This window comes from Budorcas taxicolor, chromosome 20, assembly GCF_023091745.1.
Source record: "Budorcas taxicolor isolate Tak-1 chromosome 20, Takin1.1, whole genome shotgun sequence".
Classification (NCBI taxonomy): Eukaryota; Metazoa; Chordata; class Mammalia; order Artiodactyla; family Bovidae; genus Budorcas; species Budorcas taxicolor.
This window is the reverse complement of record NC_068929.1, coordinates 17,372,515-17,390,031: the sequence shown is the minus strand read 5'-3', so window position 1 is coordinate 17,390,031 and position 17,517 is coordinate 17,372,515. Positions and strand designations below refer to the sequence as shown.

The window sequence follows — 17,517 nt, the reverse complement described above, 5'->3', positions numbered from 1 at the left end:
AAAAACTGGTTTCACACAGAATCATTAAAAATCACAAATTGCTCAAATAACATATTCAAACAGAACATAAATGAGTATTTTAAAATATTTTGATGTAAGAGCAAGGCCTTTTTGTTAAATGTGAATCACTTGATCGGCGTTCCTCACTGTCCTTGAGTAAACTCTACCAAAAATGCATTATTTTTCACTTCCAGTTTCAGTCTCTTTAAAGTGAAGCAAGCACACTCCAGACACACATAAGTAATCTGAGTTAAGAAACCTGCTGAATCTTTGTAGTTCTGTTTTAAATCTTCTCTAACAGCAGTTTTTTGGTTGGCTTTTTAGTAACTGTCATGTTTAAAGTGTTCCCAAGGTAGTTGACCTAAACAACAGATCATTCTTTTGGCACACATTTAATCAGTTAAATACTTCAGTTACATGAAAATGAGTGTAATAAGTATAAACAGTTTTGTAACAAATAAACTTGACTCTTGGTGAATATATAACTCAGCTGGTTGAAGGAGAAATGTTGAAATACATTGGAAAATAGTCTGCCAGTCTTGAGTGTAACTATCAACCAGTATGTTTCACATAGGAGACATCAGTTATTAGGAGAGATGGTTAAGGGGGTCAGATGGTTAAGGCTTCTCGTATGTTAATAATGTACCTTTCTTTGTCTCAGCCCCTTACACCCCTCAGTTCTCACAGCCAGCTCCATGGAGAGTTGCTGAGGTGCACTCTGTCTGGTTCTTCACCTCCATACCCTCAGTCATAGTAATCTGACTTCCACCCCTTCCACCTGGCTGACACTGCTCTTGCCAGAGTCACCAGTGACATTCCTGTTGCTGAATTCAACAGAGACTTTGTGTCTTCTTGAAATTCATCCATCACACTGTCCTCCACCCCTCCCATTTTCACTGTTCACTTTTCACAGTTCCTTGACCCCTTCCTACTTGGTTTTCTTTCCTTCCGTTTCAATGATTAAACTAGAGTTAGAGTCCGGTTGGTCTGTTCTCCCTCTGCAAATTCCCCTGGGCTAGCTCAGCCACCCATGTCACTCCAGTTACCTTCAACAGTAATGAATTTCGCTGACTTGCACCACAGCCGCTTCAGACTTGGCACGTCCAAAACTGAATTTCTCTGTGTCCCACCAGAGAGCCTCCTCCTTTGTCTAAGTTCCCTATTTTAGCAATAGTGCCTCTGTCTGTCCCTCTAGTTCAAGGAGAGAAGGCTAGATACCATCTCATCTCTTCCTAAAATGCGTTCAGTACCAAGTCATAGTGACTTGACTTCCTGAATATCTTCTGAGTCACTCCAGTTCCCCCTGTTTCCTAGTGAGGTATTCCATAATATTATGCCCCAGTTCCCATCACAGCTTTCCTCTGGAATGAGCCCGCTTTTCTAAACATTTCAACTCATTGTAATTTGAGTGATTTGTTTAAAACACATGTCTTTTCTCGTCTCTCATCTGATTAAAACCCTTCAGTGGCTTTGTTGTGACTCTTAGAGTAGGTCTGAACTCTTAAATGATTCCCAAGGCTCTTCATTCTCGAGTCCATCCTTAAGCTTTTCAGATTTTTCATTCCTTACAGTCTTTACCTTTGGATAATTTCTATACATTGTTCACACCTTGGCTTGCTCATTGTTCCTTTTAGAAAATCTTTCTAGAAAAGCTCCTTCTGTGATATTTCGGAGTTCTCCCTGTTTACCCTATAAACTCATCTCAATGTAGTACAATTAACTATTAATCAATTTGTCTTCACTATATTATAAATTATATATGTTATAAATAGAAGGGTCCAAGTCAATTTGCCTTTTTGTCTTTGGTGCCTGTAACAAGGAGTAGACACAGTGCATGCTTATAAGTATTTGTTGAACAAATGACATTGAGTCAGTCACTCAGCCTTTCTCAGCCTCAATTGCATCATCTGTTAAAGGGGAATATTGTCCTGCCTACCTCATAAGGTCGTTTTGGGGTCTTGTAAGATAATAGGAATTAAGTTTAGTATTCTGGTTAAGAGAGTAGGTTCTGGCTCTCTACTTCTTGGTTTTTAATCCTCAGTTCAGTTCAGTCACTCAGTCGTGTCCCATTCTTTGCGACCCCGTGAATCATAGCATGTCAGGCCTCCCTGTCAATCACCAACTCCCGGAGTTCACTCAGACTCACGTCCATCGAGTCAGTGATGCCATCCAGCCATCTCATCCTCGGTCGTCCCCTTCTCCTCCTGCCCCTAATCCCTCCCAGCATCAGAGTCTTTTCCAATAAGTCAACTCTTCGCATGAGGTGGCCAAAGTATTGGAGTTTCAGCTTTAGCATCAGTCCTTCCAATGAACACCCAGGGCTGACCTCCTTTAAAATGGACTGGTTGGATCTCCTTGTAGTCCAAGGCTCTCACTATATCGCCAGCTGTGTGACCTTGGGCAAGTTACTTAACTTTTCTGTGTTTTAGAACCCCCTTGACTTTTGAACTCTGGTGTTGGAGAAGACTCTTGAGAGTCCCTTGGACTGCAAGGAGATCCAACGAGTCCATTCTGAAGGAGATCAACCCTGGGATTTCTTTGGAAGGAATGATGCTAAAGCTGAAACTCTAGTACTTTGGCCACCTCATGTGAAGAGTTGACTCATTGGAAAAGACCCTGATGCTGGGAGGGATTGGGGGCAGGAGGAGAAGGGGACGACTGAGGATGAGATGGCTGGATGGCATCACTGACTCGATGGACATGAGTCTGAGTGAACTCCAGGAGTTGGTGATGAACAGGGAGGCCTGGCATGCTGCGATTCATGGGGTTGCAAAGAGTCAAACATGACTGAGCGACTGAACTGAACTGAACTGGCTAAAAAAAAAACCCACAATATCTACCTCATAGGGTTATTGTGAGTTTTAACTGAAAAACATTCAGTACAGTACCTAAGCACAATAAATGTTAGCTATTATAATATTTTTATTTATAAGCTCAAGAATTCGTATTATAACTGTATATGCAAATATATGGCATCAATTTTTAGTTTCAGTATTTTAAGGGGTTAAAGGATTGGTATAATTTTTAATTTTTTTTTACCTTTATCTTTAGGATAATATCTACCAGATTTTATTTTTTAAGTCATAAATTCATATCAACATAGTTGATTTACGTGAAGTTTTGGTAATACATTTTTTAAATTGTTCAATATAAAAATAATTTTGAAAATACTTCCTTCCTGAATATCAAAATATGAGTTTACATACTTAGTAGGTGAATATTAGCAAGAGAAAAATGTTTAAATAAGAAAAACTACTGCCCAGCAATCCCACTGCTGGACATACACACCAAGGAAACCAGAATTGAAAGAGACACGTGTACCCCAATGTTCATCACAGCACTGTTTATAATAGCCAGGACATGAAAGCAACCTAGATGTCCATCAGCAGATGACTGGATAAGAAAGCTGTGGTACATATACACTATGGGGTATTCCTCAGCCATTAAAAAGAATACATTTGAATCAGTTCTAATAAGGTGGATGAAACTGGAGCTGATTATACAGAGTGAAATAAGCCAGAAAGAAAAACACCAATACAGTATACTAACACATATATATGGAATTTAGAAAGATGATAATGATAACTCTGTATGTGAGACAGCAAAAGAGACACAGATGTATAGAACAGACTTTTGGACTCTGTGGGAGAGGGAGAGGGTGGGATGATTTGGGAGAATGGCATTGAAACATGTATACTATCATGTAAGAAACGAATCGCCAGTCTAGGTTCGATATAGGATACAGGATGCTTGGGGCTGGTGCACTGGGATGACCCAGAGAGATGATATGGGGAGGGTGGTGGGAGGGGGGTTCAGGGTTGGGAACTCACGTACACCTGTGGTGGATTCATGTCAATGTATGGCAAAACCAATACAGTATTGTAAAGTAAAAAAATAAAATTTAAATTAAAAAAAAAGAAAGACTACTGGTTTAATTTATAAAGGACAATTATCAATATTATATCTTTGACACCTAACTTTATTTCTCTGACTTAATTACATAAGTAATTCAGTGTTTGAAAAGTCCAAATTCCATTAACTCTGTAACTAGTCAAGAAAACAAGTAAATACAAGAGCATTTAGTTTCATGAATATGTATTCACCTGAAAGAAATTTGCTTAATTTGAATAAAAAGTTCTTTCCAATTTGAAATTTAATTAAATAATACACATTTATCTGTTGACTTTGAACCAACAAAATGCCTAATTTTTATCCTTTTCTGATTGTTTTCAGAGTTGGTGGTTCCAGAATTTTATTCAGAATGACTTTAGGAAGAGAAGAGATGTCTCCCCTTCAGGCAATGTCTTCCTATATGGCAGCTGGTAGGAATGTTTTAAGATGGGATCTTTCACCAGAGCAAATCAAAACAAGAACTGAGGAGCTCATCTCGCAGACCAAACAGGTGTACGATGCTATTGGAATGCTTGACATTAAGGAGGTAACTTACGAGAACTGTTTGCAGGCACTGGCAGACGTAGAAGTGAAATATATAGGTGAGTAGGATGCAAAAACATATCAATATTTCATTCTGTGGGCATCATAAACCATTTTATGCTTCCCGACTCGACAATTCATTTTCCAATTTTACAAGACATTGATTTTTACATAATGATTTGTAATTGCTTAAATGATTAATGATTCATAATTGCTTCGAATTATATTACCTAAGGTAAAAAATTTTATTATGTAACCTGAGGTGCTATAAAATATACACTCTTGTTACAGCTGCTTTCTGGAGAGCAATATCTATCAAAACTTTTTAAGACATGCAGGCGAATTCTTTACCAGCTGAGCCACAAAGGAAGCCCAAGAATACTGGAGTGGGTAGCCTATCCCTTCTCCAGGGGATCTTCCTGACCCAGGAATTGACCTGGGGTCTCCTGCATTGCAAGCAGATTCTTTACCCACTGAGCTCTCAGGGAAGCCCTAACAAGTGCATACCCTAACCCAATAATTAATTCCCCATTTAGGTATAATTTAAGAAATAACCAGATATAGGAAAAATCAGGTATAAATTTATGTATAAACAGGTACTCTATCATAGCAAAAGCTTGGAAACAACTAACTGCTAAGTGTCAACTAGTAGAATAGCTGAATAAATTATGGTACATTCACCCTCTATAATAGTATACAGGCATTAAAATCATGTTTAAGAACAGTATTTAGTAACATTAAAAGGACAGAGAAAGAAAACAAATTTTAATAATGTCCAATGTCTTGGGTACTAAGTTTATAGTTGATTTTTAATTTACTCTTTATACTTTTCTCTATTTTCCGTACTTCCTACACTTAAAATATATTATTTTTATAATCTATTGTGTGTTCAGTTGCTCAGTCATGTCCAACTCTTTGCAGCCCCATGGACTGCAGCCCACCAGTCTCCTCTGTCCCTGGAATTTTCCAGACAAGAATACTGGAAAAGGTTGCCATTTCCTGCTCCAGGGGATCTTCTTGACCCAGGGATTGAACCCACCTCTTGCGTCTCCTGCATTGCTGGTAGACTCTTTACCACTGCCCAACCTAGGAAACCCCCAATATAACTATTAGACCCTTTGAATTATAAGGAATGAAGAATCATGCCAGTTATCTCGAAGAATTTTGTAGGATAATTATGCCTAAACAATCTTGGCTGTGTGGTAACTGGGCTAAGAACATAGGCTATAACTGAATATCATAAACGTCTGTATGAATTCTGGAATTTGGAAGGTTGTCCAAAATCTTAAGCAGCCCTAGTGACCACATCACCTCTTTACCCATACCAAGAGTTCCCTACCCTGTGTCCTACCCTGACATAGGGACCGACTTTCTCTTCCCTCTGCATTTCGGTTTCAGTTGCTGCCGCTTACTACCAGCTTCTTCACTCTTGTTTTTGTCAGTTGCTAAGTCGTTTCTGACTCTGCGACCCCATGGACTGCAGCACAACAGGCTTCCCTGTCCTTCACTATCTCCTGGAGTTTGCTGGAATTCATATGCATTGAGTTGCTGATGCTATCTAACCGTCTCACCTTCTACCACCCTCTTCTCCCTGGTGGGTCAGACGGTAAAAGAATCTGCGTGCAATACAGGGTTCCATCCCTGGGTCAGGAAGATCCCCTGGAGAAGGGAATGACTACCCACTCCAGTATTCTTGCCTGAATTCCACAGACAGAGGAGTCTGTTGGGCTACAGTCCATGGGGTCACACAAAATCATGACTCAGTGACTTTTTTTTTTTTCACTCTCATTAATGGCCACTAAATTTTGCTACAAGGCTTGAACTTAAAATCTTCAGTAAAAAAGATCAAAAGAAGGGAGTTGATCCCCATTCAGCGGAGCTTTCTCAGCAGGCAATTTCACATGCCTCTTCCACCCTGTGAGTGGTTTGTCCTTGGTCCACATGCTCACATTTTCAGTCAGTCATGGCTATGATGCTGTGCCAGGGTAATAGCTTATGCATTTAAGAAATGTAAAAATAGGTGGGGAAAAAATCTTTTAAAACAGAATGATCTTAAATGCTGCTTTTTCTCCCCAAATCATGCATCTTTTAAATATAACTTTAGTTTTGTGATATTCGTTCTCCCTCTCCTGTGAATTTCTCTTCATAGGTTAATCATAAAAATGTTTTAATTTCAGAATAGATTTTTTAAAATAACTATCTAATTTTTTAAAAAACAGACACTATGAATTTGTTCAGGTATTTGTGGCATTTTTATAGCTTTCTTTGTAACCATGTTATAAGAGGACTGATATGCATAAGGTAGCTTGTTTAACTGGACAGTTCCTTGGTATGTAAAGGGTAGGTTTGCCATCTACCATATATCACATGTGTAAATTTTACCTATTTACAATACCTTCAAAGTGCTAAAGAGTAAAATTAAAATATGTTAATTGTCACAACATAGCCACAACTTCCCTGTAAACGATACTCTTTTTTTTTTTTTTTGCTGTAGTATGGATTATTTCAAGACATCAGATTTTTGCCTAATTAAAGTCAAAATACAAATGTTTGAAAAATCCAACTACCAAGTTTGACATGGGAAAGTGAGAACAGAAGACATTACCACTATCATTTAACAGGAAGGGCCCCAGTATTCAGCTGCTTACTGGATATGTCCTTTGGGATTTCTGAGGATCATTTGAAATTATATGCAGTGCCGTTTTTTATGTTTGTATGAATGCCTACATTTGGGGGAGGGTTCATGACTTTGGTTAGATTAAGAGTAAAGGTTAAGAACTTTTCTAAACAAACCCATCCCTCTAAATCACCTGCTTGTTTCTTAAACATGCTTTGTTTTGCCAGTCCCCGTGCTTGCCATCTCTACTGCTCCAGTCCCCAGCCGAGCTCTTCCTCTCGCCCCGCCCATCCTCTAAGGTCCAGCCTTCTCCACGGGCACGGCTTAATGCCTCAGCCCTTGGTATTGCTGCCTTTGAGTTCCTGTCCCATTCATTTGACAGCTACGCTGCTCTGTCCTGGTATTGTTGTTTATCTTTTCATGTACTGTTCCCTGCCCCCAACTCCCAGACTATAAAAAGCCTCAATATGAGAACTATATCTTTTAAATTGGAAGATTGTGATTGATGTATACACCGTACTATATATATATAAAATAGATACTAGTATAAGCCTACTGTATAGCTCAGGGAGCTCTACTTAATACTTGGTAATGGCCTATATGAGAAAAGAATCTAAAAAAGAGTGGTTATATGTATACGTGTAACTGATTCACTTTTTTGTACTCCTGAAATTAACACAACTTAGTAAGTCGACTATACTCCAATAGAAATTTTTTTTAAAAAAAGGACATCTTGTTTCCCCTCTACATTCCCAGATAAGAAATCGCACTCTAATCATACTTCGTTAATTCCTCAGTGCACACCCTTACTGTTCTTAGCAATGCCCCTGGAATAGCAAAGTCCTATTTTAGACTCTGTTTCTCAAAAGCCTTAGGAGCCTTTAGAGAAAATATATAATGAAAGACTTGTATTAGGATAATCATTCACCTGTGTATGAGGTTTTTTTCTTAATACCAACTTGATGAGTCCGTGTGGTTTTTTCCCTCTATTAACAGTGGAACGAACCATGCTAGATTTTCCCCAACACATCTCCTCTGACAAAGAAGTACGAGCTGCAAGTACAGAAGCAGACAAAAGACTGTCTCGTTTTGATATTGAGATGAGCATGAGACAAGATATCTTTCTGAGAATTGTTCATTTAAAGGTAAATGATCTGATAACTCCTTTAGGAGGGAAGAAAACCCAACAATAAAGACAGAAAAGCCTTTAACCAATGATAAAAAGTATTTGAATGTGCCTAGATTTTGTTTCTAATTATTATAATAGAGGGCGCAACATAGTGTTAATATTATGCCACTTAGGTTTATGTTGAGCTACTAATGACATTCATTTAAAAATTTTAAGACCAAGTATAATAAAAGAGTGTACATCTATAAATCTAAGACTTTTTAACTATCATGAACTTTAATAAGTTTAATGAAAGTTTAAGTTTAATGAAAAAACTTCTTTGAATTTTTAAAAAATTGCAGCTCAAATGGAGTTGAGTTGTCTATAAATAATCATGTGGTTTTGGCCGTAAAACTGATGACTTACTGTTTGATTCTGCATGCCGGAGACATTCCTCTCTGTCATTCTTACATTTCTCAGGACTCACAGAAATTATGGATTATGAAATCTCTAGGTGGGTCTCCTTTGAGTGTTTTCACTCTTTTCATCACCGATGTTGATTTGCTTCCTAGCATTTTCATCATGTCTTTGCTTTGAATTTTTATTTTCATGGTTCTCAGCAATTTGTTTGGAAAACAACCAAGATTTTACAGTCCTAGGCATTTTTGTTAATTTTGCATGTTGCATATGCAAAATCTCTAAGATTGTTTTCTTTTTAGCAAATTATGACAAGAATTGAAATTAAAAGCTGTTTTATTTCAAATTTTTCATTTGTAATTCACTGTGGCATGTGTAATCAAAAATGTATTTAGACATGTAAGACATATGTGCTATTTTTTCATGTCAGACATTTTTCACCCTTAATTTGTGTTCATCTATGATGACTCATAATTGTTCATCTTTGGCACTTTAAAAATAACATAAAATAACTCTATGACTATTTTTTACTAAATTGTTCTCTTTTCAACTTTTAACTCCAGTTGTTATGCTATACAAATCATGGCCCTTATAGTTTCTGATTTTAATTGCATCCCAGAATAATCTAGTTTCTTTTCTATCTGGATATTCTATAGGTACTATAGAAATTTTCCCTAGTATTTTCCAATTTTCTTTGATTAAGTATTTTTTTATCCTGACTTCTGAGTTCTTATTTGGGATTTTCTAGCCTCAAAAAGGTATTGCAATCTTAATGTTATTAATTGAGTCTACTGTTTTTGTTACTTTCCATCTTCTCTGATTCCCTATAAATATCATCAAGATCTGGGAGGTTTGTCACTTTAGATTTCTTTGTTAAACTTTTATATTTTGTATGTATTGGCCTCTGATCCCACTAAATAACCATTGTGCTTGTTTATGTACTGGACCTTATTTGGTAAATTTAAATACCTACCTTGACAAATAGTAATATTTTTCAGTTGGTATTTTAAAAAATTTAGAACTATCAGTTTCAGTTCTTTGCTAGAGTTGGATGCTTGAATAGATGGTAAATCTCACACCATTCATACCTAACAAAGTTAGATGTATTTAAATCTTCTGTTCATTTTTTCCTTTAACTTTCCTCTAAGTAAAAATAGAGCAACCGTGATATAATACATAAAGCCTTCATTAGACTGAGTAATAGGATTTTACATTTATGTAGAGTCATCAATTTCAGCCTTGCTCTACCTGAACGAGGGTGCGCTAAATAATAATCTCAAGGTACCACCAATGTAGCCAATAATCAAATGTATTATCTTAGTTAGATATAACTAAACTCCTGTTATTTTTCACTTAAGATTGATGAATGGAAGCATGAAATTACTTTTTTTCACAGTTCGTTAATGCAAAATCTGTGCCCAGTAAGCATTCTAGTTATCTGTGGATGTATATATATAACATGTAACTCTAAAACTTAGTGACTGAAAATAGTACCAGTCATTTTATCTTCTCTCATAGTTTGTATAGGTCAGGAATTCAGGAAAGTGTCAGTTGAGCAGCTCTGGCTTGGAGTCTTGCGTGTGATTTCAGGCCATGGTGGCTGGAGCAGGTAGACCAGCTAGATATCTCTGTTTTCGTGTCCCCTCAGGGCACTTCCATATAGTGTCTCTCTGTGGACTAATTTGGACTTCCTCCCAGCATGGCAACATCAGGCAGTAGGACTTCTTTTCCTGGAGACAGAAGGCTTCAACACGGATGTTACAGCATGTTCTACACAGAAGCTGCACTGCATTGTATGACCTCAGAAGTCACACAGCATCACTTCTGCAACACCATGTTGACTGACTAGTCACGACAATCTCCCAGATTCAAGGGACACCACATTACAGTCTAGGGAGTATCATCAGATTCACAGTCTTGTTTCACAACGTTTAAAATAAGCAAGTTCTTGACTAAATGGATGGATGAAATCATAGTAAGGCATGAGACTAACCAGCGTGCTGTAGTCTTCCTACTTCCTTCCCAAGCGTGACTAGTAATGCTACTTTACAGTTATGTAGCAATATAGTTATCTAGCTTAACTCTCATACCAATCTTGTGAAGTATCCCTTTTTATAAGTAGAGAAACTAAGGCTCAGAAATGGTAACTTTCCAAGAGTCATGGAAAAAAAGTGAAAGTGTTAGTCTTTCAGTCATGTCCAAGTCTTTGCAATCCCATGGACTGTAGCCCACCAGGCTCCTCTTCCATGGGATTTCCCAGGCAAGAATACTGGAGTGGGTTGCCGTTCCTTCTCCAAGTCATGGAAGTGGTTGGTAAATACTTGCCAGAAGTCACGTAGACTTTATGTTAAAGCCCTCAAGGGAAAAAGGTGTCACATTTGGTTTTATTTTGCATCTTTGGCAGAGTGCCTGGTACAAAGTACAGTAAATATTTAGTAAATGTTCCTCAAACTGAAGTAAGAAATGGTAACAAATTAAAAAAACAGGCCTTCAGTAATTGATGCAAGGACATGGGCTATCCATGTGGGGCAAAAAATATCATATTGCTTCCTCACAACCAAATGAAAAACAATCCCTAATGGATTAAAGTCTTAAAAAACTAAACTTAAAGCTTCTGGCAGTTTATATAGAAATAAACCTTCATGACATCTGAGCCGGGAAGTATTTCTTAAAAAAAGACACCAGAAGTGCTAACTATAAGTCTGATAAACATGACTACATTAAAATAAAGAACTTCTATTAATAAAGTGAAAAAACACTAATACAAAAAAAAAATTCAAATACTAAAAAAAGAAATTTGCAAAACATGAAACTAGCAAAGCATTAGTACCTACGATATATAAGGTAATACTTTAATCAGTAAAAAAGACAAGCATCCCAATAGAAAAGTGAGCAGAGACATGGAAGGTAGTTCAGATGAAACACAAATGGCAATTAAACATGAAAAAAATGCTTAACCTCATTAAGTCAGGGAAGTTCAAATAAAGACTGCAGTCAGATTCTTCACTGACTAGATTGACAAAAATGAAAGTCTGACAGTGCCAAGTATCTGTGCAGACAGGAATCAATGGGAATATTTGTGCACTGCTAGTACATGTGTAAACTGATTTTTTAAATAATAGTAATAACTAATTCAGAAAAAAATCTAATCCTATGAAGTTGGATCTTACATTCTCTGTAACATAGCACACCCTCCCCACGCCCACTTCAGCATTTACCTAAAAATAGTTTCCATTTGTCCACAGGTGAAATTGAACATGTATTCATAACAACCTGATCTATAATAGCAAAACACTAAAACAACTCAGATTTCCGTCAAAAGGAAAATGGGTCAATACACTGTAATATATTTACAATAGAATGTTTTATAGTAGGGAAGAAAATAAACCACAGCAACATGCAACAGCATGACTAAATCTTCAGTTCAGTTCAGTTCAGTTCAGTCACTCAGTCACGTCTGACTCTTTGTGACCCCATGGACTGCAGCATGCCAGGCCTCCCTGTCCATTACCAACTCCTGGAGTTTACTCAAACTCATGTCCATCGAGTTGGTGATACCATCCAACCATCTTATCCTCTGTCATCCCCTTCTCCTCCCGCCTTCAATCTTTCCCAACATCAGGGTCTTTTCAAATGGGTCACTTCTTCAAATCAGGTGGCCAAAGTATTGGAGTTTCAGCTTCACCATCAGTCCTTCCAATGAATATTCAGGACCAATTTCCTTTAGGATGGACTGGTTGGATCTCCTTGCAGTCCAAGGGACGTGCAAGAGTCTTCTCCAACACCACAGTTCAAAAGCATCAGTTCTTTAGTGCTCAGCTTTCTTTATAGTCCAACTCTCACTTCCATGCATGACTACTGGAAAAACCATAGCCTTGACTAAATGGACCTTTGTTGACAAAGTAATGGCTCTGCTTTTTAATGTGCTGTCTAGAATAGTTATAACTTTCCTTCCAAGAAGTAAGCATCTTTTAATTTCATGGCTGCAATCACCATCTGCAGTGATTTTGGAGCCCAAGAAAATAAAGTCTGCCACTGTTTCCCCTGTTTCCCCATCTATTTCCCATAAAGTGATGGGACTGGATACCATGATCTTAGTTTTCTGAATTTTGAGTTTTAAGCCAGCTTTTTCACTCTCGTCTTTCACTTTCATCAAGAGGCTCTTTAGTTCTTCTTTGTTTCCTACCATAAGGGTGGTGTCATCTGCATATCTAAGGTTATTGATATTTCTCCTGGCAATCTTGATTCCAGCTTGTGCTTCATGTAGCCCAGCGTTTCTCATGATGTACTCTGCATAGAAGTTAAATAAGCAGGGTGACAATATACAGCCTTGACATACTCCTTTTCCTTTTTGGAACCAGTCTGCTGTTCCATGTCCAGTTCTAACTGTTGCTTCCTGACCTGCATACAGATTTCTCAAGAGGCAGGTCAGGTGGTCTGGTATTCCCATCTCTTTAAGAATTTTCCAGAGTTTGCTGTGGTCCACACAGTCAAAGACTTTGGCATAGGCAATAAAGCAGAAATAGATGTTTTCCTGGAACTCTCTTGCTTTTTCTATGATCCAGCAGATGTTGGCAATTTGATCTCTGGTTCCTCTGCCTTTTCTAAAGGCAGAGGAAAATCTTAGTAACAACAAATGAAAAAAAGAAACTCCATAACACTGCATACAACGAGATATCATTTTAAAAGGCCAAAAGGAGCAAAAGTAAACAATGTATTTAGTGGGATTTTAGTGTGTTGTCCCTAAGTCATGTCCAACACTTTTGTGACCCCATGGACTATAGCCTGCCAGGCTCCTCTATCCATGGGATTTCCTAGGCAAGAATACTGGATTGGGTTGCCATTTCCTTCTCCAGGGGATCTTCCTGACCCAGGAATCAAACCCAAGTCTCCAGCATTGCAGGAAGATTCTTTAGTGCTGAGCCACTGGGGCAGATCCAAACAATGTAAATGTAAGTGTTAAACTAGAAGAAAATATTTAACACAAAATTCAAGGGAGTGGTGACCTATTACATAGATAAAGGCAACAGTGTTTTAATATTCTGTTTCATAAGTTTAAGGATGGATTTAATTTGTTTTCAAAATATATATCAGAGAAGGCAATGGCAGCCCACTCCAGTACTCTTGCCTGGAAAATCCCATGGACGGAGGAGCCTGGTAGGCTGCAGTCCATGGGATTGCTGAGGGTCGGACACAATGGAGCAACTTCACTTTCTTTCACCATGCCTTCTTGATTTTGAAATGTACAAGTCTAGTCATTGGTCATAATACATTGAAACTTGTACCTTTGTCAGACTCTTAAATGTCAATAGATCCAATATAAAGCATCAACTTCCTTGCCTTAGTTTCCCCATTAGCCCAATGTCCTCTTGTGCTTCCCAAGTACTCCCCTCTTTTCTCACTCACTGCAGATTAACACTGTTTGCTATTGTATCTCTTCTTCCTCTGTGGGACTTAAAGGGCTTCAAGGAGATAGTCTGTCTTGTTTCCCTAGTGCCTGACCTTAATTGGAGCTCCATAAATGATGTTGAATAGAACAGAACAAGTCCCAGTCTAAATGTGTCCTCATGTAGTGCGGTTTCTCACTCTGCCTGTGGCCTACACCAAAGCAGACTCTTGTGACAGTGTATAGGAGTCAGCAAGCAGGCCTTTCTGCAGCCCTCCTGCGCAGAGTGCAGGCAGCTGCCTGAGAACGCCGTCCTCACCATAGTAGCACAAAACCTGACAGTAAGTATCAGTTCAGTTCAGTCTCTCAGTCCTGTCCGAGCAACCTCTTTGCTATCCATGGACTGCAATATGCCAGGCTTCCCTGTCCATCACCAACTCCCGGAGCTTGCTCAAACTCATGTCCATCAGTCTGTGATGCCATCCAACCGTCTCATCCTCTGTCATCCCCTTCTCCTGCCTTCAGTCTTTCCCAGCATCAGGGTCTTTTCCAGTGAGTCAGTTCTTTGCATCAGGTGGCCAAAGAATTGGAGCTTCAGCTTCAGCATCAGTCCTTCCAGTGAATATTCAGGACTGATTCACTTTAGAACAGACCGGTTGGATCTCCTTGCAGTCCAAGGGACTCTTGAGTCTTCTCCGATGCCACAGTTCAAAAGCATCAATTCTTTGGTGCTCAGCTTTTTTTATGGTCCAACTCTCACATCCATACATGACCACTGGAAAAACCACAGCTTTGACTTTTGACATACAGACCTTTGTTGTCAAAGTAATATCTCTGCTTTTTAATATGCTGTCTAGGTTGGTCATAGCTTCCCTTCCAAGGAGCAAGTGTCTTTTAATTTCATGGCTGCAGTCACCATCTGCAGTGATTTTGGAGCCCATATAAATAAAGTCTGTCACTGTTTCCATTGCTTCCCCAATACAGCAAGTAAAAGTGATTGAAAAAAGAAACCAAAATGAGAAGCAGAAGAAAGGGAAAGACATTGCAAATACAGAAGAATTTATTTCTATCCCCACTTTTACAGCTAATCAGCTGTGGGATATTGAGGAAGTAATTTAACCTCAGTTTTCTTATCTGTGAAGTGAGTATTTTGTTACTTAGTTAAGTCAAGTCTTATCTGACTCTTGTGCAACCCCATGGACTGTAGCCCACCCGACTCCTCTGTCCATGGGATTTCATAGGCAAGAATACTGGAGTGGGTTTCCATCTCCTTTTCCAGGAGATCTTCCTGACCAAGGGATCAAACCCGTGCCTCCTACATTGGCAGGCAGATTCTTTACCACTGAGCCACTAGGGAAGCTCAAAAGCATACGTGTAAGAGTATGTGTGTTTATGTGCTCATACTTGTATATAAAAGTTCTTAGTTACAGAAGGAAGTTGGGGAAAACTAATCTTGTTACACAGAGTTTAAAGTAAGATCCCCTGAGAATGGATACATGTGTATGTAAGGCTGACTCCCTTTGCTGACCACCTGACAATTAACAATGTTAACTGGCTATACTCCAGTATAAAATAAAAATTTTTTTAAATAATAAAGCAAGATCTGCTGTCAGATTATATAAATTTGAAAATGACTTCAGAGAACTTTGGCCCCTGCCTGCCCACACCAAAGAGGCCTGAGACCTGGTTCAAGTTCAAGGAGATTAAATTCTTTTTCAGGAAGGAAGATACAGTTGGATCAGAGCCGTCTAGAAGTGTCGGCTGATTCCCTCTTAGAAAATCCTTGGGCAGTAATTCTGACCTTGCCTGGAGATTATAAGGGAGAATATTATTATGATCAGCTTTGGGATAGGAATGTGCTTTCAAAGCACATTTTAGACGTGCTTTACTCCTACCAGAGACGTCTGGAAATTTCCCAGGACCTCGAGTCTGAAAGGCAAAGGGTGTCTGGTTATAATCGAATCAGACTTTTGTTAAATGTCATTTTTGTGGTAAGTCAAATATTTCAGTACATGTAGTTTGGTCATTTTTAATTGTACCTAATTCAGAACTGATTTTTCTCAGAACATCCTTCTACCTGTTGACACGTGGGTTACCTATTTGGGGAGAATAAGTAGTTACCTAATTTAGGCCTGGAGTTTTAAGTTTACTGTGCTGAGCGCCCTTCTAGGCTCTCTGAGATAGCACCCTGCAACCACCAGATATGTCCAGTCCAGCCCTCTGAGTGTGAGGGCACCTGCTGATCAAGCACAGGAGGAGAGGAAGAATTCTGCTTACGTCTGCTGGTGAGGCCTCTGATGAGCCTCTGTCCTAAGCTCAGGGCCACCTGTGACCAGGTGAATGCCAGGAACCTGAGAACCCACACGGCTACCCAGCTCTGTGCCTCGCCACTGCCAGATGGGAAGGCCCTCTGCCCTGGATCTCAGCCTGCCCCCTTGGGTTCTTCACAGTGTACCTGGCCTTTGCCAGGCCCTTCTCACCAGGGATTGTTTTTTCCTCTCTTCCATTGCACACAACTACTGCCTAGATTCTCCCCAGCCTTACAACCCGCAGTGTCATCCTGTCTGGGGACTTTTGTTGCCATGCCCCACATCTCAGGACAGACTTCCTGGCGCTGTTAAAGCCAGCCTCAGCCAGCCCACGTTCATCAGAAATCTGTATGAACACTGTAATTTGAGCGACTGGCCGTCTCTGAGGGATCAGCCCCCAGCTCAGCTGTCTCCCTCGCCGTTCCGGGTGTCTTGGCCCTGAGCCACCTGCTGCTGGCATCCCAGTGAGTGCCAATACCAGGTGAGAGGGTTCCACCTCCACTCATGCCAACACGCTCAGAAATTCTCCAGGGACGCAGAAAAGATTATTGTGGAAAAAGAAGTCTAACTGTTCTCTGCCTCCACTGGGAATAAACTCAGAGGAGACTGTGAGTAATGTACGTACAATAATTACTTTAGTACTATGGCACAAAGTACTTTTTGGTAGGTAAAGTGAGATACAAATTGCTGTATTAAGGATTGGATTGGATTGGATTGGATTGATACCATCTCGCAGGAAAACCTGAACGAACTTTTTGGCCACCCCCAATTGTACCCTTGGTTAAAGTACAACTCTGTTTACCTGCTGCAACAGAATGTAAGAAATTGCAGACGTGTTGCAGCAAGAACTCTACCAACAGTCTAACACGCAAGCTCTAAAGCTGAGCATTTTAAAGACGTGATTAGGTGGGAAGATACAAAGCTTGAGGTGAACAGCCCAAGTCTTTCAGGGAGAGCGAATGCAGCCCTCTTCGGTCTCTGAAGCTGGGAGGGTGCTAAGGCTCTACAAACCAAAGTCCCTCATCAGCTCTCAGCCACACTAAAGCCTTTGCACCTGCCGAATCTGTCTGGAGCCTCTTTCCTCCCAGGGACCAGAAACTAACCAGCCACCCAGATGTGCCATGTATATTCTGCCGCCTGTTTTAAAGAAACATCTGGTGTGCTTATTACCTTGCTGTGGCCAGGGGAGTTTTCTGCTCTTTCTCCAGGGCCCTCGGTCCTTTTTAGTGAGTGTTGTGTGCATTGC

The 17,517-nt window shown here is 39.5% G+C and overlaps 1 protein-coding gene across 1 annotated transcript in view; it reads left to right on the top strand.

Annotated features, from left to right (window-relative positions):
* NLN (neurolysin) overlaps positions 1-17,517 on the top strand; it is a 92,948-nt gene that overhangs the window by 30,906 nt on the left and 44,525 nt on the right. Inside the window, exons 2-3 of the mRNA XM_052659235.1 lie at positions 4,234-4,493; positions 8,048-8,196. Coding sequence (XP_052515195.1) covers positions 4,234-4,493; positions 8,048-8,196 — 409 coding nt within the window. The remainder of the gene's footprint in view (positions 1-4,233; positions 4,494-8,047; positions 8,197-17,517) is intronic.